General features: G+C 44.0%; 1 protein-coding gene across 11 annotated transcripts in view; it reads left to right on the top strand.

Annotated features, from left to right (window-relative positions):
- LOC117351463 (acylamino-acid-releasing enzyme-like) overlaps positions 1–24,950 on the top strand; it is a 162,230-nt gene that overhangs the window by 57,620 nt on the left and 79,660 nt on the right. For 9 of the 11 annotated variants that reach the window (XM_033926764.1, XM_033926767.1, XM_033926773.1 and 6 more), the window contains 5 exons: positions 751–881; positions 8,056–8,193; positions 12,951–13,042; positions 15,080–15,120; positions 24,138–24,316. In XM_033926764.1, coding sequence (XP_033782655.1) covers positions 751–881; positions 8,056–8,193; positions 12,951–13,042; positions 15,080–15,120; positions 24,138–24,316 — 581 coding nt within the window. The remainder of the gene's footprint in view (positions 1–750; positions 882–8,055; positions 8,194–12,950; positions 13,043–15,079; positions 15,121–24,137; positions 24,317–24,950) is intronic. The other 2 variants (XM_033926770.1, XM_033926771.1) reach the window with 2 other exon arrangements.

Raw genomic sequence — 24,950 nt, 5'->3', positions numbered from 1 at the left:
AAGAGGAAGCAGGAAGCACATTCCTCTGTTTACCCCTGCGCTTAGGCATATCAGGTAAATTCTCTGAGGAAAAAAGGTTGAGAGCAGGAGCCACTTGATAGCTCGACTCACTCTGACGCCGTCTTAATTAGATTGAATTAAATATCTTCACTAATGTCATTTAGAAGGCAACTTAAACTGTATTTATTTCAAAAGGGATAATATTGAATATGGTTAAGCTGCTTCACTGTATTAGATGTGGTTGATTGATTTAAGGTTTGTTTATCATAATGAGAGATAATTTGTAATAATTTTAATATGTATTTTTAGCTTTTATTCTGATTTTATTTTGTCTTCTGTATGTAAAGTAGCATAGATTCATTCAACAGGTTGCCTTTGGAAAACTCATGTCTCATCAGAATAATTTTTAGGTTACATTGGTTGCCCCACTGGTCTGTGTGCAGTATATAGGTAAGAGAGAACCAAAACTAGTATCCTCAGCTTGAATTAACTTCACCTCTTGCAGAAGTATTGTAGCGCTATGCCTATGGCCAAGGCTGATGTTTTAGATGTAAATGTTCAATGTCAGGTGTGATATGAATGTCTAAAAGAGATTCAAGCTAAGATCAGAAAGTCTCTGCTCCTAGAGCAGAAATATTAGAAGTTTTATGTTTATTTTTCGATTCTGTTGAAGAGAAATGAACCCCCAAATAATATGCCTACACACTTTTCTGTGAGCAAGTTGTCAGCATTTGATTTGTTTTTGTCCAGATCAGTTTGGATGCCTGGAGTGGTCACATTTGGAGACTCATCTTCTGTATGTAGCTGAAAAGAAACGTCCAAAGACAGAGTCATTCTTCCATAGCAAAGCACCAGAGCTGAGTGGCAGCATTGCTGAGAAGGTGCAGTATTCCATTCCTTTTCCCTTTCCATCATTTCATGGAAAGTTCTGGACTTTGACATGCTGGATCACAGAGCAGCCTGATTGTAACTGCCCCCCTCGCTTCCTCCCCCCTCCACGCAAACTACCAGCTAACCTCCTCCCTTCTACTATTATCTCCCTATGACCCTATCAAGAAACCAACCCTAAACCTCTTCTTCCCTTCTAGTGATCCTAAACTCTCCCCTTTGCCTTACTATTCATCGCCCCTAATCTGTAATTCCCCTGCATCCACTGTGTAAGTGTCCCCTAAATGGCAACTTCCTGGAAATGTCCAGCAATCTTATACTGTAATCCGCTTAGAACTGCAAGGTAACTAGTCACTAATGTAATGTAATGTATTCTGGTTTCACTCACTGGGCTGTTAGAGTGAGGATAAAGGTAGCCATCAGTGCAGTTCAGACTGCTAAGGAAAAGGTGTGAATAAAGCTGAGCTGGTTGATGTAGTGCATCTAGATTTTTAGACTCTCAAGAAAATTAAAAAGTCATGGGATACGAGGGTAGGGTTAAATGGCTCTTTTTCTCAATGGAGTAGAGTGAATAGTGGAATGCCACAGAGGAAAGGCCCTGCCAGGACTTGCCGCGAACAGCCTGTTTACAGCGCTGCCACTGCTGCTTTGGGTCAGGACTGCTGCCACTGTACTGAAATGCTTCCCTGCTCGGCGGTTCCTCTACTGCGCATGCGGACGCATGGAGGCACGGCGTTTCAAGTGCACATGCGCGGCTAGGGTTTTATTATTATAGATAGAAATCAGAACAAGTGAGGCATTATATTGGCAGATGGCCCTATAAGTGTGTGTCACAGTGGTTAGAGCTACAGCCTCAGCACCCTGAGGTTGTGGGTTCAAATCACTTAATTACTCATTGCCCCAGGTACACTAGATAGAGGGTGAGCCCTTCAGGACAGATAGGGAAAAATTATTGAGTATCTGAAAGTGAACTACTTAGGCTATATAAATACAGAAATAAATTTTTTAAAAACCTAAATTATTAATAGTTGTTTAAAGGCAAGTGGACTGCGAAAAATTGTAGGCAGACCTTAGGAAATTGGAAGATCAGGCATCCAAAGGGCAGATGAAATTTAATTATGCTTTATGACAGAAAACACTGACCATTTCTGTAGCTAACCTCAGAACTCAGGCTGTCCTTTTGATATCATTTTAAGATGTGGCCAAATGCAAAGTGATGCACATCGGGAAGAATGATCCATATCATAGTAACCTAATGCTAGGGATCATCTTAGGGGTCAACACCTAAGAAAAAGATCTAGGTATGCTGAAATCTCGTGCCCAGTCTGTGGTAGCAGCCAACAAAGCAAACGGGAAAGATATGCTAAATAAGACCGAGAATATTATTATGCCTCTATAATGCCGACCTCAACTTGAGTATTGCACTTAGTTCTGGTCGTGTTGCAACCAAGATGAGCAGGTTCATCGCATTGGGGCCCCACATGCAGAGGGAGCCCGACCACGACCGGTCATAGCCCGTTTCCTAAACTATGCAGTTAAAGCCCGCATCTTAGAGGCAGCAAGTTCGATCTCTGGAATACCAGGGTACCAAGCTATTGCTCTTCCAGGATTTTTCCATCAAACTTTCAGAGCGGTGGCGGGCTCTGGCACCCTACTGCACTCAGCTTCATGCCAAGGGGATAAAATTTACTCTCCAGTACCCTGCTAAAGTGCGCATCAATCACAACAATGGTACGGTCACAATGGACACCCTGGCAGAGCTCCGCTCCTACCTGGAGGGGTTGCCGGCCCCTTGAGTGGCTTGTGACGCTGCAGGCCTGGATGGACTTGGTCCTCGGGATTAAGGGAGGAAGCTGGTTCTTCTTCTACCACTAGTGACATCGGGCTCCTTCGGGACTTGTTTACAGCCCCATGGAGTGTAAGGGGCCCCGCGTATGTCTTGATCATGAAGAACACAAGGGGTCCTTGCCATTTGGATACTCACCAACTTCCTGGATTCAATGAGACCCATCATCTTCGTCCGGCTCTGTCCTTGGACTGCAGCGGGTCGACTTCTTCTTTTGGACTGGAACCAGGCGGTGTGCCATTTTTGGGCATTACTCCCATCTCTATTGCTCCTGGAGAGTATCTACCTATCTTTTTGTGTGTGTGCTGACAACATGGACATCTTGCTGAACATTGTTTTCTTGGGGGGAGGGGGAAGGGTATTTGAAACGTTTTGGTTTTCAGGGAAGTTTGAGCGCTGGGTGGATGGATCATTTCTGGGGGGCAGGATGGGATGGGCAGGGGGGAGTGAGTCGGGTGGGGTATGTATGGGATTGTGTGAATGGAGACTCGAGAGCACAGGCGTCTGAATTGATGGCCAGATTATTTTTGGCGGGCTGCTTCACAGCTGTCTTTTGGGGCTCGGTGAGTGGATCCTTTTTGCACTTCTGGAGGGGGGGCCTAGCTGGGGAGGGGGCTTTTTTCCCTCTACTCTATAGCAGATCGTTACTACACATGTTGTTACTAGACAGGTAGATTATGGTTAATTTGAAATTCTCCACCCTCAATGTGGATGGGATCCACTCCCCGTTTAAAAGGAAGAAAATACTTTCCTGGTTTCGTAAGGAACATATTGACATTGCCTTCATACAGGAGACACATCTCAAGACAGTGGAACATGAGAAATTCCGGAGAGATTGGGTGGGTGAGGTGTACTATTCTTCTTATAGTAGTCGCCAACCGGTCCATAAACAACTTCCGTTATCCAGGATAGGGAGGGCCGATACATCATGGTGCTGGGGGAGATTTGGGGAAAGAATTTCTTGCTTTGTAATGTATATGCCCCTAATATTTACAATCATCGCTTCTTTTCAGGAGTGATGTCTCGGCTGGCATAGTACCTGGGCTACCAACTCATCCTGGGAGGGGACTTTAATAATAATAATAACTTTATTCTTGTATACCGCCATACCCAGTGAGTTCTAGGCGGTTCACATTAGTTAAACATGGATTACATGCAGTTAAGAGTTGGTTGAACAGATTTACATTAATTAAATATAGTTATGTGCATCGTTACATGCGGTTCACATTAATTAAACATAGTTACATGCAGTTAAGTAATAGTTGAACAGAGTTGCGTGGAGTTAGGTGTTGAAATGAGCAGGGATGCAGGCAGGGGAGAAGATAAGATTGGGGAGAAGGAAAAGGTGGGTCGGGGGGAGGAGGAGGGGCGAGATAGAGGGGGGGGAGGGGGGATCTATGAGGAGGGGGGCCATTAAGTGTCGTGGCTTTGGAAGAGGTGTGTTTTGAGTAGTTTTCTAAAGCTGAGATAGGTTGGAGCCTCGAGGATTAATTGGGCTATCCATGGGTTTAGCTTGGCAGCCTGGAAGGATCCCACTCAAGATTGCGCTCCCACAAAGCGCTTCCCTAAGGATCACATGGGTAAAGGGGTTAACTTTCTGACCACGCAGCTGGGGCTTCTGGATATCTGGCAATTGCTCCATCCCACAGAACACACCTATATCTTCTATTCTAACCCTCATAATCTTTACACATGTCTTAATTATTTCTTGTTCTCCCCATCTCTATTGCCAATAGTATCTGCAGCATAAATTCTGGAAGTTCCTTTATCTGATCATTCCCCTGTGGTACTCTCACTTCAAATTATTGCTGACCTTCTCAACCGGACTTGGCGTTTTCCAGGATACCTCTTTAAAGACCTTGCTTTTCACCAGTAACTGCGAGATAAGTGGCTGGATTATTATAGTACTAACTATGCCCCCGATCTTGATCCGAGTCTTTTCTGGGAAGCTTCCAAGGCGGTGCTGCGTGGTTTCGTTATTGCCTATGTCACTGGGAAAAGAAAGAAACAAGCAGCAGAATTGCTGACGTTATCGAGCGAGCTACAGCAGTTACGGAGGCGCCACCAGTGGACCTTGTTGGACGCGGATCGTATCCGAATATGTACTCTTAGACACCAGATAGATGCAATTCTTACACAGTGGGCGGAGCACGAGCTGTATTTTTGTCGATATAACCTTCATCATTGGGGGGGGGAGAAAGCTGGTAGGTTATTGCCTCGCCTAGTCCGTCTCTATCGCAAACATCAGGTCATTACGACTATCACCGATCCACAGGGTCACACTTATACAACCGAAACCCATATCCATCACCAATTCGTGATTTATTACAAAGCTCTCTACGCCCATAAGCCTTCTGAAGATACCGATTGGGAGGGTTTTTTCAGAATGTCTTCCTCCCTAAGCTCACTCCAGCCCAGATTCAAGCTCTGAACGCTCCCATTGACTGCCTTGAGGTGGAGATGGGTATTAGGGAGCTTAAATTAACTAAATCTCCAGGGCCTGATGGCTATGGACCTGAATATTATAAAATTTTGTCCGACATTTCCACCTCTTTGGCAGCAGCTTATAACTCTATACATTCACAGAAAAGTGTTGTTTTATTGCCTAAGCCGGGCAAGGACCCCTCTCAGGTGGGATCTTACCAACCCATATCACTTCTCAATCAAGACGCGAAATTGCTTGCAGCGTTGCTTGCTAAGCGTCTGAACGCCTTCCTACACTTCTTATTCATGAGGATCAGGTGGGATTTGTACCTGGCAGATATTCCTCTATGAATCTTACGAGGGCATTGATGGCTATCTATTCTCGCGGGGGGTAGGGGGGTGACAATCGGGCGGCTATTGTAGGCCTTGACATGGAGAAGGCGTTAGATAGCATTTCTTGGTCTTATCTTTTTTGGGTCATGGGTCAATATGGGTTGGAGGGTATCTTTATGAAATGGGTGCGTAGTCTTTTTATTTTTTGCCCCAGGCTAGGCTCCTCATTAATGGCCACCTTACTTCACCATTTCCACTTGAACGCGGCACTCAGCAGGGGTGCCCGCTGTCCCCGCTTCTTTTTCTGCTGGCTATTGAACCTTTGGCGGTTAAGATACGTTCCGACCCTATCATTCTAGGCATCAAGGTTGGAGCTAGAGAGAGTCGCATTAATCTCTTTGCAGACGATATTTTATTATATTTGGAACAAGCCCATCTACACTTACCTGTGGCTCTTGCTATTGTCAGACTTTGGAACTGTATTGGGCCTTCAGGTTAACTGTGCTAAATCAGAACTACTACCTCTGGCTTCTCACAGGCATGAGCACTGGCATGATGCCCTTCCGATAGCCCCGGTTCGAAAACCGATGCAATATCTCGGAGTCTATCTGAGTACCCAACCTCATCTCCTCTATCAATATAATGTTATACATCACACTGAGGCTATCCGTAAGCTTTGTGGGAAGTGGAAGGATTTGCTGCTTTCCTTTTGGGGTAGGGTGGCGTTATTCAAAATGGTCTTACTGCTGAAAATATTATATCCTCTTCAAATGATCCCTTTGTGGATCACGAATAGAGACGTACAGATCTTTAAGTCTCTCCTTATTTCCTTTCTGTGGCGTAACAAAAGGGCCCGAATTAGCTTCGCAACCCTATCCTTGGACAAACGGCAGGGTGGCCTGAATCTCCCTGATGTGTTTTGTCCATGAGGGCATCTCAGGCCAATATAAATACTCTCCCACAGGCTGGTTCACTGAATGGTGTGCACCTCATTCCTTCGTCTCTTTGCTGCATGTGCATCCCCTGTCTTCACCAGGGGGGAATTTTTGATTCCATTTTTTTGAAACCTCTTCACCAGGCCTGGTGGTATGGCGGAGAAAGCAGCTCAGGCATTCCCATTCTTGCCCCTGGTGGGTAATGTAGAATTCCCCTCGGGGATGGGTACATCGGGGTTTCAACTGTGGGAGTCCCGGAGCTGTGTCAGCCTGAGGCATCTTTCTGACGAGGGCACGGGGACTTTCCCCACTTTTGCACAATTACAGTCCCTTTGGGAGCTCCCTGCCATGCACTTTTGGGCTTACTTACTCCTTATCCTGTAGGTGGGGTGAGCAGTGGTCTTTCGGAAGGCTGGATGTCCATTTGGCTTTGCTACCCTTTCAGATGAATACCTTAGCCACTTGGTATCGGCTCCTCAAGAATGCTCTCCCCACTTCTTATCTGACCCGGATTGTGGCCCAGTGGTCCCATGACTTGGCTCTTAACTATACCAACGCCCAATTTTTGGACCTTTTCACTAACCTTATTCAACTCACGGGATCTATGGATTTCCGAGAGATGCAATTTAAGATCATCCACCGTGCTTATATATCCAGAGCTCGGGGAAGGGCCATGGGCCTCTGGGATGATGCCACTTGCTCCCATTGCCAGAGGGCCACGGGCACACTGATATATATGTTTCTGGAATTCCCCCATGCGGCTCTTTGGCTCCAGGTTCTACCTTTTCTTGATGACCTGCTTGGGTGGACAGTACCCAGAAATTATGGACTCTTGCTATTGGGAGACCAGAGGGAGGTATTGTCTGCTGAGTTTGCCCCACCTTTCCGGAAGTTTCTATACACTGCACTCCTAGTGGTAAAAAAGCTCTTGCTTCTGCACTGGGTAGAGGTGGCTCCGGCCTCCTTCAGCCAGTGGCTTCATAAAATGCGGGAGATTGCAACATTTGAACTACAGACCTACACTGCTCCCCTGAGTAGCGATAAAAAGCTTTATGTTTCACTGTGGAGGGTGTTTCATGTTGCGGCCGACTCCGTGGTATTTGCTGCCTCGCCTTAATTTTGTTTTTCTGGATTTGGGAGGTCTACCTTCTGGGCCCTCACCTTACTCGCACAGCCGATTGCTCTCGAGCTAGGGTGTTTGATGTCTGATTGTGGTGTGCTTGGTGTATGGATGCTGTGGTTCGTGTGTGTTGCATGGGTTGGCATGTTCTGAGGAGAGGAAGGGTGGGTGTATGATGCGAACGGGGTTTATAATTTTATGAAAATGTTATTGCAGTCTTAGTTCTATTTCGGAGGTTGATTTCTTGATACACCTTCTAGGACCCGTTTTTGGAGGGGTTTTCCCTTTCTTCTAGACTGTTTCTGTGTTTTCCTCCGGTGGACGTTCTGTATGCACTTCCTTTGTTGCATGGCATTTGTTCATGACTCTGTTCTATTCTTTAGCTGTACCAGTTATTTTGTTTCCTAACTGGAGTTTATTGTTTGTATTGACTGCTTTTCAATAAAAATTATTTGCAAAAAAAAAAAGAAAGGAACTGGTATCTATATTCTTATTTGTGTGCATCACAGGGAGACCAATTTGTTTTACATGAGGACTGGGGAGAAGGTCTAGTGAATAAGAGTGTCCCTACTCTCTGTGTGCTGGACATTGAGGGCTGTAATATTGCTCTGCTGGAAGGAGTTCCTGATTACATCTCGCCAGGACAGGTGAGGAAAAAAACATGAAACAGCTGCATGGCTGAACCCTTTCAAGGTATACTTCCTAGCATTCTGTTTGCCCTTTTTGCTGCCGCCGCACAAGTCAATGAAGTCGTTGACGCAATGTACGGCGGCAGCAAAAAGGGCAAACAGAATGCTAGGAAAGATAAAGAAGGGGATCATGAACAGATCAAAAAAGGTTATCATGCCACTGTACCGGACCATGGTGCGCCCTCACCTGGAGTACTGTATCCAGCACTGGTTGCCGTACATGAAGAAGGACACGGTACTACTCGAAAGGGTCCAGAGAAGAGCGACTAAGATGGTTAAGGGGTTGGAGGAACTGCCGTACAGAGAAAGACTAGAGAAACTGGGCCTCTTCTCCCTCGAACAGAGGAGATTGAGAGGGAACCTGATCGAAACATTCAAGGTACTGAAGGGAATAGACTTAGTAGATAAAGACAGGTTGTTCACCCTCTCCAAGGTAGGGAGAACGAGAGGGCACACTTTAAAGTTGAAAGGGGATAGATTCCGTACGAACGTAAGGAAGTTCTTCTTCACCCAGAGAGTGGTAGAAAGCTGGAACGCTCTTCCAGAGGCTGTTATAGGGGAAAACACCCTCCAGAGATTCAAGACAAGGTTAGACAAGTTCCTGCTGAACAAGAACGTGGGCTGGTAGGGCTAGTCTTGGTTAGGGTGCTGGTCTTTGACCAGAGGGCCGCCACGTGAGCAGACTGCTGGGCATGATGGACCACTGGTCTGACCCAGCAGCGGCAATTCTTATGTTCTTATGTTGCCAGTTTAGATTGTAAGTTTTTCAAGCAGGGACTGTTTTCTTATTCTTTGTGACTCTGTGCAGCGCTGCATGCATCTGGTAGCACTATAGAAATAATTAATAGTAGTAGTAGCAGTGGTCAATGGATATCTGTCTGAAGAAACAGATGTTAGCAGTGGTGTGCCTCAAGATTCAATTCTTGGGCCTGTTTTTTTCAACATTTTTGTAAGCGATATTTCTGAAATGCTGTCAGGTAAGATTTGTCTCTTTGCAGATGATATCAAAATCTGCAATAAAGTAGATACCCCTGATGGTATGAATAACACGAGGAAGGACTTAGTGAAGCTTGAATAATGGTCTGAAATTAGACAGCTAAGATTTAATGCAAGGTCATGCATTTGGGCTGCAAAAACCTGAGAACCTCTGGAAGAAAACATAGAAGATTGGGCACAGGAGATGCAAGAAGAATGGCGAGTCTATCAAGAAAGGTTGGATAGGCGGGAAGAAGAAGTAAAACATAGAGAAGAGCTGACACGCATTCAAGAAGAACAGAGGCGAGAGCGACAATTATTTGGAAGATTTGTTGAAGGCCTGAGACTTGCTACTGCAATGTATATACCCAGATTTTTCTGGGGTTCCTCAAAAGCATGGTGATTACTCAGTAGAAGAATGGATCAAGAGAACAAAAACAGCTCTAAAAGTACTTCACATACCAGTTCAAGATAAATTGGAAGTAGTGAAAGATCACCTTCTCGGACAAGCCAGAAATACAACAAGATTTGTTGCCCTGGGTTCACAAAGGGCTGTAGATGATCTTTTTGAGGTCATGTGAACAGTATACAGTGTTAAAGTTCCAGGAACAGTGAGAATCAAGGAATTTTATGACCAAAACTAAGTTTTTGGTGAAGACATGCGAACATATGCATATGTCCTACAGGAGAAACTAACCAGAATTGAAGCTATAGATGCATAATGTTTCCATGATCCCCAGAAAATGCTGAAAGAAAGATTTGTATTTAGGGATAAGAGAGAATAGTTTGCATTGCAAAATGAAGAAAGGCTTAGAAAGAGGGCCAGAGCTGACTTTTGCCCAATTACTTCAAGAAGCAGTGAAGTGATCGGAGGAGGATGAGCCTGTAAATTGGGAAGAGAGACAAGTCTGAGGGCCATGCTCCGAAGTACCAGTATAGAGGATACAATGACAGCTGAACTAAGAGAAATGAGGCAAATGATGTTTAAATTATTGAAAAATCGTCAGCAACCACAAATGGTAATAGGAAGTAGACTCAGCCAACTCAGTACAGCAGAGAAAGCTTCCAAAATGAAAGATGTACACAAGGCAGAAGGCACCTGCTGACACGCAGTTCTTCTAGGCACTCATGACTCACCGTGAGTTCTGGATTATTTGTACGACATGATCTGTTAGGAACTCATCAGACCCCCTGAGGAAGATGTGCTGATTGAAATATGGACCATGTCTGGTCCCTGTTCCTTCATCATACAGGTGGACTACATTTCAACAATGTTTATTGACTAAAATAAAGACTTGTCATCAAGTGCATTGTTTCTGCAGTATTTTTCTTTGGTTTCCAAGACAGAAGACAGCCTGTGAGAAATAACCAAGGAGAATTAATCTGTTATCATTGCCTAGAACCCGGACAGTTTAGAGGGTGAAGAAATTTTGTGCACAAAAGAGGAGCAGAACTTGGGTGTGATAGTATATGATGATCTTAAGGGTGAAAAGGTGACAGTGAAAGCTAGAAGGCTTCTTTGATACACAGGGAGAGGAATGGCCAGTAGGGAAAAGGAGGTATTGATGCCCCTGTATAAGACAATGGTGAGACAACATTTAGAATATTGTGTACAATTCTGGAGACCACACCTTCAAAAAGATATAAACAGGATGGAGTTGGTCCAGACACAGGGATCTCAAAGTCCCTCCTTGAGGGCCGCAATCCAGTCGGGGTTTCAGGATTTCCCCAATGAATATGCATTGAAAGCAGTGCAAGCACATAGGATCTCATGCATGTTCATTGGGGAAATCCTGAAAACCTGACTGGATTGCAGCCCTCAAGGAGGGACTTTGAGACCCCTGGTCCAGAGGAAGGCTACTAAAATGATCAGTAGTTTTTGTCATAAGACATATGGGGACAGACTTAAAAATCTCAATATGTATACTTTGGAGGAAAGGCGAGAGACGAGTGACATGGTCGAGAACAGAATGCACGGAATGAGAACAGAGTTTTGAGCTGCATTATATTCCCTGACGCAGCCTCGTGTGAGGCGAAACAAGGACTTGTTGGAATTTAAAAGAGGACATGGTTTGTGAAAGGTTCATCTAGTGAGCACCACCAATATTTTCTCTGACCAGACGTTTTCATCTATGGTGTGTTGTCGACCATGTTTCCAAAGCTAAGTAAACTGTTTTGGTTTTTCTTTTCCTGTGCACAGTGATGGGGTTTTTTCACCCTTTGATAAATTTATTTCAGTGGTGGAGTTTTTTGCCTATGATAAGAAATGAAGCAGTATTGAATGTTTATCAAGTTTTGATTATGGACTGCTGTTAATTTGAATTTTGAGGCTTTTTCTCCACTTTTTATGTAAAATGCTTATCGGGAGTGTTTAGCCCTCCTCTGCCGAGTAATATATATAACTTCTGAATTTTTTGATTTAGTTACTACTCTGGTTTTTTTTCTTGAGAGATGTATAAATACCTACGTGGTTTAAATGGAGATGAGGTGAATCTCAATTGAAAGAAAACTCTGGAATGAGGGGCCATATGCAGAAGGTGAAAGGAGATAGATTCAGAAGTAACCTCAGAAAATACTTTTTCAAGAAAAGGGTGGTGAATACTTGGAATGGCCTCCTGGTGGAGACAAAGAATTCTGAATTCAAGAAAGCTTAGGACAAGTACATTGGATCTCTAAGGGAGAGGAGGGGATAGAAGATGATATGGTTAGGCAGACTAGATAGGCCATATAGTCTTTATCTGCTTTAATTTTTCTATGTTTCTCCACTGTACACAAATCTATCTCATATTCTTCATGGATATCCTGAAAACCCAACTGACTGTGGGTGTCCCAATGACTGGAGTTGCGGATCACTGGGTTAGGGGCATTACATGAAGCTTTGGTAAGACAGATTATTGTGAATATAGTGTAGAATCAAGGCTGGAGGTAATTCATGAAACTGTGGTGGAAGATTTCCATGGAACTGAGTCGCAGAACTAGTGGTTGGATACAAAAGCTACTACTACTATTAATTATTTTTATAGCGCTACCAGACATACGCAGCACTGTACAGAGTCACAAAGAAGACAGTCCCTTCTCAAAAGAGCTTACAATCTAAACAGACAAGACAGACAAACAGGATGGTTAATCTGCTGGCTAGGTTGGTGGGCAGTGGGGAGTAGAGTTATGGATTAAAGTCTACAGTACTTCCCCGAAATTCACAGGGGTTCCATTCCAGGAACACCCGTGAATTTTGAAAAACCGCAAATGCGTTTTTGCGCTAGTCAAAAGGCAGGAGAGGGCAGCTGGGGCAACGGCGAGTGCAAAAAAAATCATTTGTGGTATGCTCTGACCGCCTCTTCCTGTTACTAAAGTCAGGCTACACCAATCAGGAGCTGCTTTGACACGCAGCTCCTGATTAGTGAAGCCTGACAGGAAGAGGCAGTCGGAGCATACCATGAATTAGTGAGTCTGCGATTTGCGAACCGCAAATTCATGGGGGAACACTGTATATCAAAAAGGTGGGTTTTCAGTCTGCTTTTAAACAAGGGAAGGAACTGGCAGACAAACTCAAGTAGTTTATTCCAGGCATACAAGACAGCTAGATGAAAGGAACAAAGTCGGGAATAACCAATGGCTATAACAAATGTACTTGTAGATGTGGTGAGAGAGGACCACGGGATTCAGCTTTGTATACAATAGTTAATTATGTCATTATGTACTGAAGTAAGACAGGATCTCACTGCTCACTTTTTCCTTAGGCATTGTGGATTCTGGATGACAGCGGTATAATTTTTGTGGGATGGTGGCATGAACCATTCAGACTGGGACTGAAATTTTGCTCAAATAGGCGGTAAGTATTAGAAACTTTCTCAGATTAAGGGATCAGGATTTGTATACCGCCTTTTTGTAGTTATACAACCACACTCAAAGCGGTTGTCATACAATTACTTCAAGCATTTTCCCTATCTGTCCCAATGGGCTAGCAATGTAATGTACCTGGGGCAGTGGAGGATTAAGTGACTTGCCAAGGTCACAGGGAGCACCACAACCCCTCAGGTTGCTGAGTCTGTAGCTCTAACCACTACGCTACACTCTCTTCCACTGCCATTGTCACACGATTTCAGGCAGACCAGCAAAGAGCATTTTTAATGGCTTATCACATTGGGTTAATCACCACTTAACATATGGACCTGGGTTATTTAGATCAAGGGAATGAATAGTTGACTATTGAAGCAACATGTAACTTGATATGAACAAACTGTTAGCAGCTAATAAATGTGTTTACCAAGACCTCAAACACCCAAGACACTACTTGAACTGATTTTGTGTCCTGACTGGGGTGACGTGTTCATCATCGGTCTTGTTTGATTTTTTTTAATGCAGACAATGATACCTTAATGTATTTATACGGTGCTGTACATAATAATAAATTTAGAAGAGCACTTAGCTTGTGGCCCGATGGCTACCCAAACGTTTCACTGGTATGTTTCCTCAGGGGCAAAAGCGGAGACTGAGAGGAGACATGATACAGACTTATAAAATCATGAAAGGCATAGAGAAGGTGGAGAGGGGCTGATTCTTTAGACTAGCAGGGGCAACTAAAACAAGAGGTCACTCAGAAAAACTGAGAGGAGACAGATTCATAACGAATGCAAGGAGGTTCTTCTTCACTCAACGGGTGGTAGACACCTGGAACGCGCTTTCCGGAGAGGTGATAAGACAGAGTACAATTCTGGGGTTCAAAAAGGGACTGGATGACTTCCTGGAAGCGAAGGAGATAACAGGGTACAGATAGAGGTTTACCTTACAGGACATTGAGCGAATAGGGTATGGATATTTTAGGTTAGGTAGGGAACACTTTCAGGTCATGGACCTGGGGGGCCGCCGCGGGAGCAGACTGCCGGGCACGATGGACCCCTGGTCTGACCCGGCAGAGGCAATGCTTATGTTTTTATGTTCTTATCAGTGTTATTCTGCATTAAAACACACAGACTGCATAATTAATTAAATATCAAGTGAAAATCTTACCTAAAACTATTTTTAATTAAAGTGCCAATAAATTATTTAATAGCTACCTTTACCTGAATTATAAATAACTTTTCTGATACCATACTGAATGGTCATTACAATTTAATACTGATACAATTTAATTGCTTCTCACAGGTCTTCCGCTTAGCTATCTCTCTCCCCTTCAATCTGTTCAGTATTCTGCTGCACACCTCATATTCTGCCAGTGGTGTTATGTTCGCGATACCTCTTTCCTCAAGTTGCTTCATTGGAGTGGGTGGATACGACGGAGCATATGCACTATTAGATTGCTGGTAGCAAGGCTGTACTTTCCTTTTTCTCTTGAGGTGGTGATACATGATCAGTAGTTGTGATACCTTGTGCACGGTAATGACCCGTGTGCTAGCTATCGGAGCAGGCCTTCCTCCACTCACCCTCAGTCATGCTCACTCTTGCTTTAGGTAGGGAGGACAGGTTTCTTACAGTACTAGCTGGTCTAATAATGCATTGGACCGTATACCACTAATGCCTACCACGCAGCATAAACCATGCTGGCTGTATAGCTTAGTAAAAGCGTCCCTAAATTGGGAAAAGAAAGAGAAGAGAGAGCTCCCTCAACAAAAAAATTAAAAAAAAATCCTGCACACTCTTAATAGTATCTCACCGAAAGGGTGGTTAATGCGTGGAAAAGTTAGAGGTGGTAGAGACATAGACTGTCTGAATTCAAGAAAGCGTGGGACTTCTTAGGGAGAGGAGGAGGCCTTTATCTGCCGTCATGTTTCTATGTTTCTAATTTTGAACTTTGCACATTTCTCATTGTTATAGTGGAGAGCAGAGGCAGTGCTTTGATACTTGTGTCGATGAATTTCATGTTTTCCAGGTCTGCCTTGTTTCATCTGAACTTCAGCAGCAGTTCCTGTGGTGAGTTATTTCTGTGATAGGATTTGCCTTATCCTCTGCTCCACCCCCCCCCCACCCCCCACCCTCTATCCTCTTATTACCATACTGAATTCTGCCTATACAAGTTCGAAGCAGCTGCTCAGTATATAGCTGATGCTACTTTGATAACAGTAACCTATTCCTTGAAAGCTATAGCCTATGAGCCTGCCATTAAAATTGAATTAAACGGCCAGGAGGGACTCTGGCCATTTACATCACTTGTCTGGGGCTTGACTAGAGAGTGCTGCTGAACATTGCCATTTATGGTTTATTCATTATTTGCTATACCACTCTTAAAATCATAGAGTAAAGCGATTTAAAATCAAAATCTTAACATATGTAACAGAGAAGAATGTCATAAGTTATCAGAGAAGGAAAGATCCACAAAGCATAAAAGACAGGCTCACATATAGAATTAAAATAAATCAAACAGTCAAAATAACACTCAATCTGTCAAATCAAGTTCCAGGTAGATTCCTGGCCAGTGTATTTTAAATCAGGTTTGGAATGCCCGAGTAAATGGTTTTGACTTTGAAGTCAGCAAATCTCGGTTCGGTCTTGCTATCACGTGGAAGTAAGTTCCAGAGTTTAGGACCCCAAAAGTAGAAAGCTAAATGCTGGGTGCTTTCTAAGCAGGCGTGAGAAGGGTTTCAGTAGATGATTGTAAGGGATGCAATGGTTTAGAAAGACATAACTGTGAGAAAAGGTAAGGTGGGGTACCTGTGTAAAGTAATTTGTGAATAATAGTGAGGATCTTAAACTAAAATAAAACTGCAATAGGAACCATATTTATGAGTGTGGCAAAAAAGTGTCCAGCACTGGTCGCCGTACATGAAGAAGGTCACGGTACTACTCGAGAGGGTTCAGAGAAGAGCGACTAAAATGGTTAAGGGACTTGGAGGTGTTGCCATACAGTGAGAGATTGGAGAAACTGAGCCTCTTCTCCCTTGAAAAGAGGAGACTGAGAGGGGAAATGATCGAAGCATTCAAGATAATGAAGGGAATAGACTTAGTAGATAAAGAGAGGTTGTTCACCCTCTCTGAGGTGAAGAGACCGAGAGGGCACTCGCTAAAGTTAAAAGGGAATAGATTCCGTACAAATGTAAGGAAGTTCTTCTTCACCCAGGGAGTGTTAGAAATCTGGAACGCTCTTCCAGAGGCTGTTATAGGGGAAAACACCCTCCAGGGATTCAAGACAAGGTTGGATAAGTTCCTACTGGAACAGAACATACGCAAGTAAGGCTAGATTTAAATAGGGCTCTGGTCTTTGACCTAAGGACCGTCGTGTGAGCGGACTGCTGGGCACAATGAACCACTGGTCTGACCCAGCAGCGACAAATCTTATGTTCTTATGCAAAAAGTCTGAAGCTGTTTTATAGTAGTTGGAGTAATTCTGCTAGTATACAAATGTTATACTAGTCGAGTCTTAACAAAAATTTGAACACATAAGATCATATATTCTGCTATAGAGTTTAGAAAAGAGCAGACTAAGCAAAATTGCCATAAGACAAAGGAATTAACATTTTATAGCTGCAGAAACATGAGCCTCAAAGGATAAATGTCTAAATAAATACTTGAAAGAATTGACAAGTGGAACCTAACAGAGTAGGACCAAGAACTGGAGGTCGGTTTGTCTTTGAAGAGTTAAGAACTAATTTCAGAAAGCCAAGAAGAAACAAGAAGTAGACATGGTTACAATGAAGTAAGGTGAGGGTTGTGAGAGTCAGTGGTATGAAGAAGCAGAATAAAGTCAAACTTTGGTTTGGGAGTAACATGGTTTGCTAGTGTTTTACAAGACGAGCAAAACACTCTAGCAAATCTTGCCTCGCAAACTGAGCATTTACTCGATTTGCGAGCCCTCACCCCTGCGTACTGGCATCGCTCCCCCCGCCCACAAAGAGCCTGCTGCCTACTGGGCCTTGAGCATCTGCACATGCTCAAGGCCCTCTGGCTCCCGCTCTCTCTGAAATTCTAGTCCTGTGGGTTGGTGCTTCGTGCCAGTGCCCCATCGCAATAAGGGTTTGGGCGGGGATGGGGGGCAATGCCAGTTTGCGGGGTGGGGTGGAAGCCAGTGGCCTCGGGGATGTGGAACAAATCAAGCGAGTTTCCCTTACTTTCTATGGGGAGACTCGCTTTGATATATGAGCACTTTGGGTTACGAGCATACTTCTGGAACGAATTATGCTCGCAAACCAAGGTTCCATTGTATTATGTTATGTATGTCAATCAGGTTTTCTATTCTGCCTTTACCTATTCAGTTCAAGGTCAGATAACATTACAAGAGGTTGGGTCAGTTACCCATGAAGTTACAATGGACAGTTTGACAAGGCCATTCAATAGAATTGCTAATACAGTTAGGTCATGAGGAGAGTGTAGTGCAGTGGTTAGAGCTACAGCCCCAGCACCCTGGGTTTGTGGGTTCAAACCTCATGCTGTTCCTTGTGACCCTTGTGAATTGTGGCAGGAAGAAACAAATTTGATTAGATTTGAGAACAAAAAACTATCGGAGAAAGAAAACCACTGGTGACTGAGAAGAATCAAAGAGGTAATAGAGATAGCAAAACACACCAATAACGTCAATGGAGATGAAGGGTTCTCCATATCCAAAGTATGGCAACTGCTCATCCAAAAGAAATTTAGCGCAAAAAGTACTGAGGCTGAGCACAAATGCCTCCATCTCAAAGTTTTCAGCCTCTTTCCCACCAGAATTTCAAGTTTTCCTTATATATACTGATATTTGTCAACATATGCTTCCTCATCGGCTCAATTTTTACTTTTTTTCTTCTTCTTTATGAATAAACATTATGTTCCTGGTTCCTTAATTATTTTCTATTTAAATAATGACTTATCTTTAAGCTGGCATTTTCCCTTCTCAGCTGTTTAGTTCAAACTGTCATCGACATGCATGTTTCGCCTAATGTCTTCTGCATCATGGCACGGTTTAGGTTCTTGCTTTATTCCGGAAAGTTCTGAAAACTTTTTTGTTTGCTAAACATTTTGGAAATTAACTTTTTCAATCTACTTTTCCTTGTCAATTTTATGTATTATGTATTACATTATTGTTAACCGAGTCAAGCTCCTCTTGGTTGATGACTCGGTCTATAAAAGGGGAGGAGCCAACGGCGCCCAGCCGTTCGGCGCGCGGCGAAGGCGAGCGGTAAAGGCGCTCGCCTTAGCGAGAGCGCCTTTGCGAAGGGCCTTGCAAGGGACGAGTATCTACTATCAAGAACACCGAGGAGGACTGAACGGTAAGGAAGCGACAAACACAGAAGGTAAGGAAGAGACAGACGCCAAGGGAACAAACCCACACATACAATCAAGGTGAGGTAGAGCAGAGACAGCACACATAAAAGAGACAGCAAGGCAAGCAACATAAGGAAGCAGCAGGCAAGGTACACAAGCACACACGAGGGAAGCATGAAATGGAAGCCCAAGGAAGTCAGAAGGTGAGCTTTCCGGTCTTCTGTATCGGCTGCAATATGTATGACTACCTCCCTTCGGGGATCCAGGCATACACTTGCAATCGATGCATGGAGATGGATAGCTTGAAATGTCAGGTAAGACTATTGGAAGGAACAGTGATGGAACTCGAAGACAGAATCCGAGCACAGGAGAAGATTCTAGTGGAGTACAGCCCAAACGACGAGGTCAAGGAACTAGAAATGTTCATAGAGGAAGCTCATCAGCACCACGTAGAGATCCCAGGGCTGGAAAACTGTACTCAGGAAACCCATGTGAGGAGAGAAGACACCCATGCAAACACAGAAGAAACCGAAGACGAGGTAGGAGACAACCGCACACCAGGAGGAATAGTGAGAGCACAGGAAGACATCCCCCCACCCAAAGAACAGGAAACAATTTCAAGAGTATCATTGGAGGAAGAAGATTGGCCCTACTCCAAGGACGTGAACCTACGCCCCCTAAGGAACTCCCGAGTAAAGAAGATGGGGATCATCGTAGGCGACTCCATTATACGACATGTGGACAGCCACACCGCAGGAGGAAGAGAGGACAGAGTCGTCACCTGTCTGCCTGGAGCAAGAGTGAAGGATGTGACCAACAGGATCTCCAGGATCATAGAAGGCGCAGGGGGAGAGGACACCGCTGTGCTTATCCACGTGGGAACAAATGATGTGAGCGGGCGGAAGTATGACAGGGAAGAGCTGAAGGGCCAGCTCCGCTCACTCGGAAGACAACTGAAGATCAGGGAGGTGAAGGTGGCCTTCTCTGAGATCCTCCCAGTACCAAGAGCGGATGGAAAGAGACAAGGGGAATTGCAAGTAATCAACGCCTGGATGAGACGATGGTGCGAAGAAGAAGGCTTCGACTTCGTGCGCAACTGGACGGCGTTCTGGGGAAAAAGCAAGTACTACAGAAGGGACGGACTACACCTCAACAAGGAAGGAGCAAGAGTTTTGGCAGGCAACATGAAGAAGGCAATCGAGAAGGCTTTAAACTGAAAGATAGGGGAAAGCCGACAGTCGACCACCGGTCGATGGCACGGATAGCAGGATGCCCCGACGAAGAAGCCAAGGACTACTACTCCTACACAAGAGAAGACGACCTCACAGCCAATAAGGGAGAAAAAGCAGGAAGGGACAACTCAGACACAGGAGGGGACGACCACACAGCAAACAAGGATGATAACACAGGAGCAGTAAAGGTTACCGTAATTGAAACTATAGGGATGGCCAAGAGTAGAAGGTCCAAAAAGGTAACACGAAGGGAACTTAGATGTATGTATACGAATGCTAGAAGTCTAGGTAACAAAATGGGGGAACTAGAGACAATAGCAAGACATGACATATTGGATATCATTGGCATAACAGAAACATGGTGGAATGAAGAAAACAAATGGGACACAGTACTACAGGGATACAAACTGTATAGAAGAGATCGAGTAGGGCAGAAAGGTGGAGGTATTGCTCTATATGTTAAGGAGGGAATAGATTCTGTTGAAATGGTTACAACAGAAATGAAAGAGAAGCTTGAGTCACTCTGGATCAAAATTCCTGGTCAATATGGCGCAGATACGAAAATTGGCCTTTACTATCGTCCCCCAGGACAGGCGGAGGAAACTGACTCAGAAATGATGGAGGAAATCAAACAAGAATGCAAGACAGGCAATGTAATTATATTGGGAGACTTCAATTTCCCAGGGATAGACTGGAAACTAGCAACCTCCAACTGCGGCAAGGAGGCCAAGTTCCTGGAGGTGCTAGGGGATTGCTTCCTGGAACAAATGGTAAAAGAGCCGACAAGAGGCAACGCCACCTTGGACTTGGCCCTAAATGGCCTCACGGGACCGATAACAGAAGTGGAAGTCGTGGTTCCACTGGGAACGAGTGATCACAATGTAATCAACTTTAAACTTGACATCGGGAAAGGGAAACATGCCAAAACCTTAACCACCACCTTAAACTTTAAAAAGGGTAAATACGATCGCATGAGAGCCATGGTAGAAAAACGACTCGAGAAGATTACATTACATTACATTACATTACGGATTTCTATTCCGCCTATACCTTGCAGTTCAAGGCGGATTACAAAAGATTTGACTGGACATTTCCAGTGATGATCACATTACAGAGGATTTCACTGGACATTTTCCAGTGAGGATACAATTTTTTTTTTTTCTTGGGGATCTTATGGGTTGGATAGGAAACTGACAGTGCCTAGCAGTGTGATATTAGCAAATGGAGTACAGTTAGAGTAGGCAAGATTACAATCTTTTTATGGTCTGTTTACTTGAAGGGTGATTAGGTGTGATAATTGGGGGAGGATTGTCTGGTGGTAGATGAGTTCAGTCGAGGTAGGTGAATTATCTGGAGGTAGGTGAACTTAGCTGAAGGTATGTGAAGTGGTTTTAAGGTTTTTGGATGAATTTTTTAAAAAGCAGGGTTTTGATTTCTTTACGGAATGTTTTGAAGTCGTCCGATGTTGTCAGCAGGTTGGAGATGGAATGGTTGAGTTTTGCTGCTTGTGTTGCCAGAAGGTTGTCAAACATTTTCTTGCGTTGTGTACCTTTGAGTGGAGGGAAGGCAAAAGGATTTGGGGTTCTTCTTTGTCTTGTGGTAGAGATCTGGTTTAAGCGGTTGTTTAGGTAGGATGGGGAAGAGCCTTGTACTGCTTTGAATAATAGGCAGAGGAATTTGAATTGAATTCGTGCTTGTATGGGTAGCCAGTGGGAGTCTAAGAAGGCGGTTGTTATGTGATCATATTTTCTAAGTGAGTAGATCAGTCTGAGGGCGGTGTTTTGTATGGTCTGGAGTTGCTTTATCATAATGGCTGGACAAGGAAGATATAGGGAGTTGCAATAGTCCAGCAGACCTAAGACTAGGGATTGTACGACTAGTCTGAATTGTGTTTGGTCGAAGAATTTTCTGATTTTGCGTAGGTTTCTCATGGTTAGGAAAGCTTTCTGGGTCGTCTTGTTGATTTGGGACTGCATTGTGCAACATCTGTCTATGGTGACTCCTAGTAGTTTGGTGGACAAACTTGAAACGGTAGATCAGGCATGGTCCCTACTGAAAAATACTATCACAGAAGCACAAGATCTCTACATTCCGAGGATTTCCAAAGATCGGAGAACAAAGAGCAAAAGAGAACCGGCATGGCTTACCATACAGGTGAAGGAAGCCATAAAAGAAAAGAAGAACTCTTTCAAAAAATGGAAATGCATAAAGACAACCGAAGCCTGGAACAAACATAAAGATGATCAGAAGAAATGTCACAAGGCGGTGAGGGATGCCAAACAGGAATATGAGGAAAAAATAGCCCAGGAGGCCAAAAACTTCAAGCCCTTCTTTAGATACGTGAAAGGGAAAAAACCTGCAAAAGAGGCTGTGGGACCCCTGGACGACCAGGGAAGAAAAGGGTACATCAAGGAAGATAAACAAATCGCAGACAAACTAAATTCCTTCTTTGCGTCCGTCTTTACGAAGGAGGACACCTCAACAATACCTGCAGCGGAGAAAGTGTTTGCAGGAGAAATAGAAGACAGCCTCACTACAGTTGAAGTGGACGTAGACCAGATATACTATCAGATCGACAAACTTAAAAGTGACAAATCCCCTGGACCGGATGGAATTCACCCAAGAGTCTTAAAGGAATTGAAGGTTGAAATCGGAGAGTTATTGCAAAAACTTGCAAACCTGACAATCAGAACTGGACAGATACCGGACGACTGGAGGATAGCGAACGTCACGCCAATTTTCAAAAAAGGATCGAGAGGGGAACCGGGCAACTATAGGCCTGTGAGTCTTACGTCTGTCCCCGGCAAGATGGTTGAAGCACTGATCAAGGATAGCATAGTCCGGCACTTGGATGCACACGACTTGATGAAACCCAGTCAACATGGATTCAGGAAAGGGAAATCATGTTTGACGAATTTACTCCAATTTTTTGAGACCGTGAATGAGCAAATTGATAGTGGGAAGCCGGTGGACATAATATACTTGGACTTCCAGAAAGCGTTCGACAAAGTCCCACACGAAAGACTTCTCAGGAAACTACAAAGCCATGGCATAGAGGGAGATATACAAAGATGGATAGGCAAATGGCTGGAAAACCGAAAGCAGAGAGTGGGCATAAATGGGAAGTTCTCCGACTGGGAGAAAGTGACTAGTGGTGTACCCCAGGGCTCGGTACTTGGGCCAATCCTTTTTAATATTTATATCAATGACCTGGAGGAAGGAACATCCAGTGAGATAATCAAGTTTGCAGACGATACAAAACTATGCCGGGCAATCAGATCGCAGGAGGATAGAGAGGAACTCCAGAGCGACTTGTGTCGGTTAGAAACATGGGCGGAGAAATGGCAGATGAAGTTCAATGTGGAGAAATGCAAGGTAATGCATTTAGGCAATAAAAATAAGGAATACGAGTATACAATGTCAGGTGCAACTCTGGGGAAGAGTGAACAAGAAAAGGACCTGGGTGTACTGATAGATAGGACCCTGAAGCCGTCGGCACAATGCGCAGCAGCGGCAAAGAAGGCAAATAGAATGTTGGGCATGATAAAGAAAGGAATCTCGAGTAGATCGGAGAAAGTTATAATGCCGCTTTATAGGGCAATGGTCAGACCACACTTGGAATACTGCGTCCAACATTGGTCTCCCTACCTAAAGAAGGATATAAAACTGCTGGAGAGGGTGCAGAGACGAGCAACAAAATTGGTAAAGGGTATGGAGAAACTGGAATACGAGGATAGACTTATAACACTAGGATTGTTCTCCCTTGAGAAAAGGAGACTGCGTGGGGATATGATCGAGACCTTCAAAATACTGAAAGGAATCGACAAAATAGAGCAGAGAAGATTATTTACATTGTCCAATTTGACACGGACTAGAGGACATGTAATGAAGCTAAGTGGGGACAGGTTCAGGACTAATGTCAGGAAGTTCTGCTTCACTCAGAGAGTGGTTGACACCTGGAATGCCCTCCCAGAGGAGATTATTGCGGAATCGACTGTCCTAGGCTTCAAGAGCAAACTAGATGCATATCTCCTTAAGAGAGGCATATAAAGATATGGTGGACTATAAATTACGCCAGGTGTACACCTGGCAGGGCCTCCGCGTGTGCGGATCACCGGACTTGATGGACCGAAGGTCTGATCCGGAGATGGCAGTTCTTATGTTCTTATGTAATAAAACTAAAGTTTAGTTTAGAAAGAAAATAACGTGAACAACACCAGCTTAAAGATAAGTCATTATTTAAATAGAAAAGAATTAAGGAACTATGAAGATGATGTTTATTTATAAAGAAGAAAAAAAGTAAAAATTTGGGCCAATGAGGAAGTTAAGCGGCGTTTATTCAAACAGAAAATCTTCACAGTAGAGTGCCGCTTCTGAGGGCTCTATAAAAATTTAAAACTGATGAGATAAGATCTTTAGAATAAGGCAATTGTTTATGCTGTCCAGTTGCTATATGGGAAGTGAGATTGATATTAAGTTATTGATCAGGCTTGATGGTTCTTCTTGTTTATTATACATCTTCAGCATTAAGAAATACTTGTTCTTTCACCTCATTGAACTACTTGATGGCTGTAATTACAGAGATGATTTCATTAGATAACAAAGCCGCCTGCTCACCGCGACTCAGTCCTGATGGACGGCACATTGTGTATCTGGAGGGAGATGTCTTTGGACCTCATCATCAGTGCCTCAAATTGTGCATGGTAAGAAACAGGTCACGCGTGAGTGGGGTTCAGGCACAGGTGTAAGAACATAAGAATAACCTTACTGGGTCAGACCAATGGTCCATCTAGCTCAGTATCCAAGTCCCAAGAACCTGGCAAAAACCCAAATAGCAGCAGCATTTCATGCTACCATCCCATGTCTGTCTCAACAGCAGACTATGGACTTTTCCTTCAGGAACTTGTCCAAACCTTTTTTAAAAGCAGCTACATTAACTGCTCTTACCATCAACCTATTTATCAATTTACAGTCATGTGTTTGCTATGTGTACTTTACCTATTGTAGTATTTGTGAGTCATTTTGTAAAGCAGTATGTACACTGAGGGCCTGATTCTGTATCAGATGCCGGTCTCAGCAGTCACCTAAGAAGCAGCTGAGAATCACATACCAGCATCCTATAAACAATCTTGTCTGCCCCAAGGGACAAAAGCCTACCCTCCCCCCCCCCCCCCATTTTCTAACAGGCGCCCAAGTCACAGGTACTGGTTACAGAATCACGCCTGCCTGATAGGGATCCCTTGCCATCAGCTGATCACACCTTTTGTGTGTGTGTGGGCATTTTATTTTTCCATCACATTGGTCTCAGTTTCTTTTCTCTGATTTTCTATCTTCTAC

This window comes from Geotrypetes seraphini, chromosome 17 (genome assembly GCF_902459505.1).
Source record: "Geotrypetes seraphini chromosome 17, aGeoSer1.1, whole genome shotgun sequence".
NCBI lineage: Eukaryota > Metazoa > Chordata > Amphibia > Gymnophiona > Dermophiidae > Geotrypetes > Geotrypetes seraphini.
Note: the sequence above shows the minus strand (reverse complement) of the source record. Positions and strands in the feature narration are given on the sequence as shown.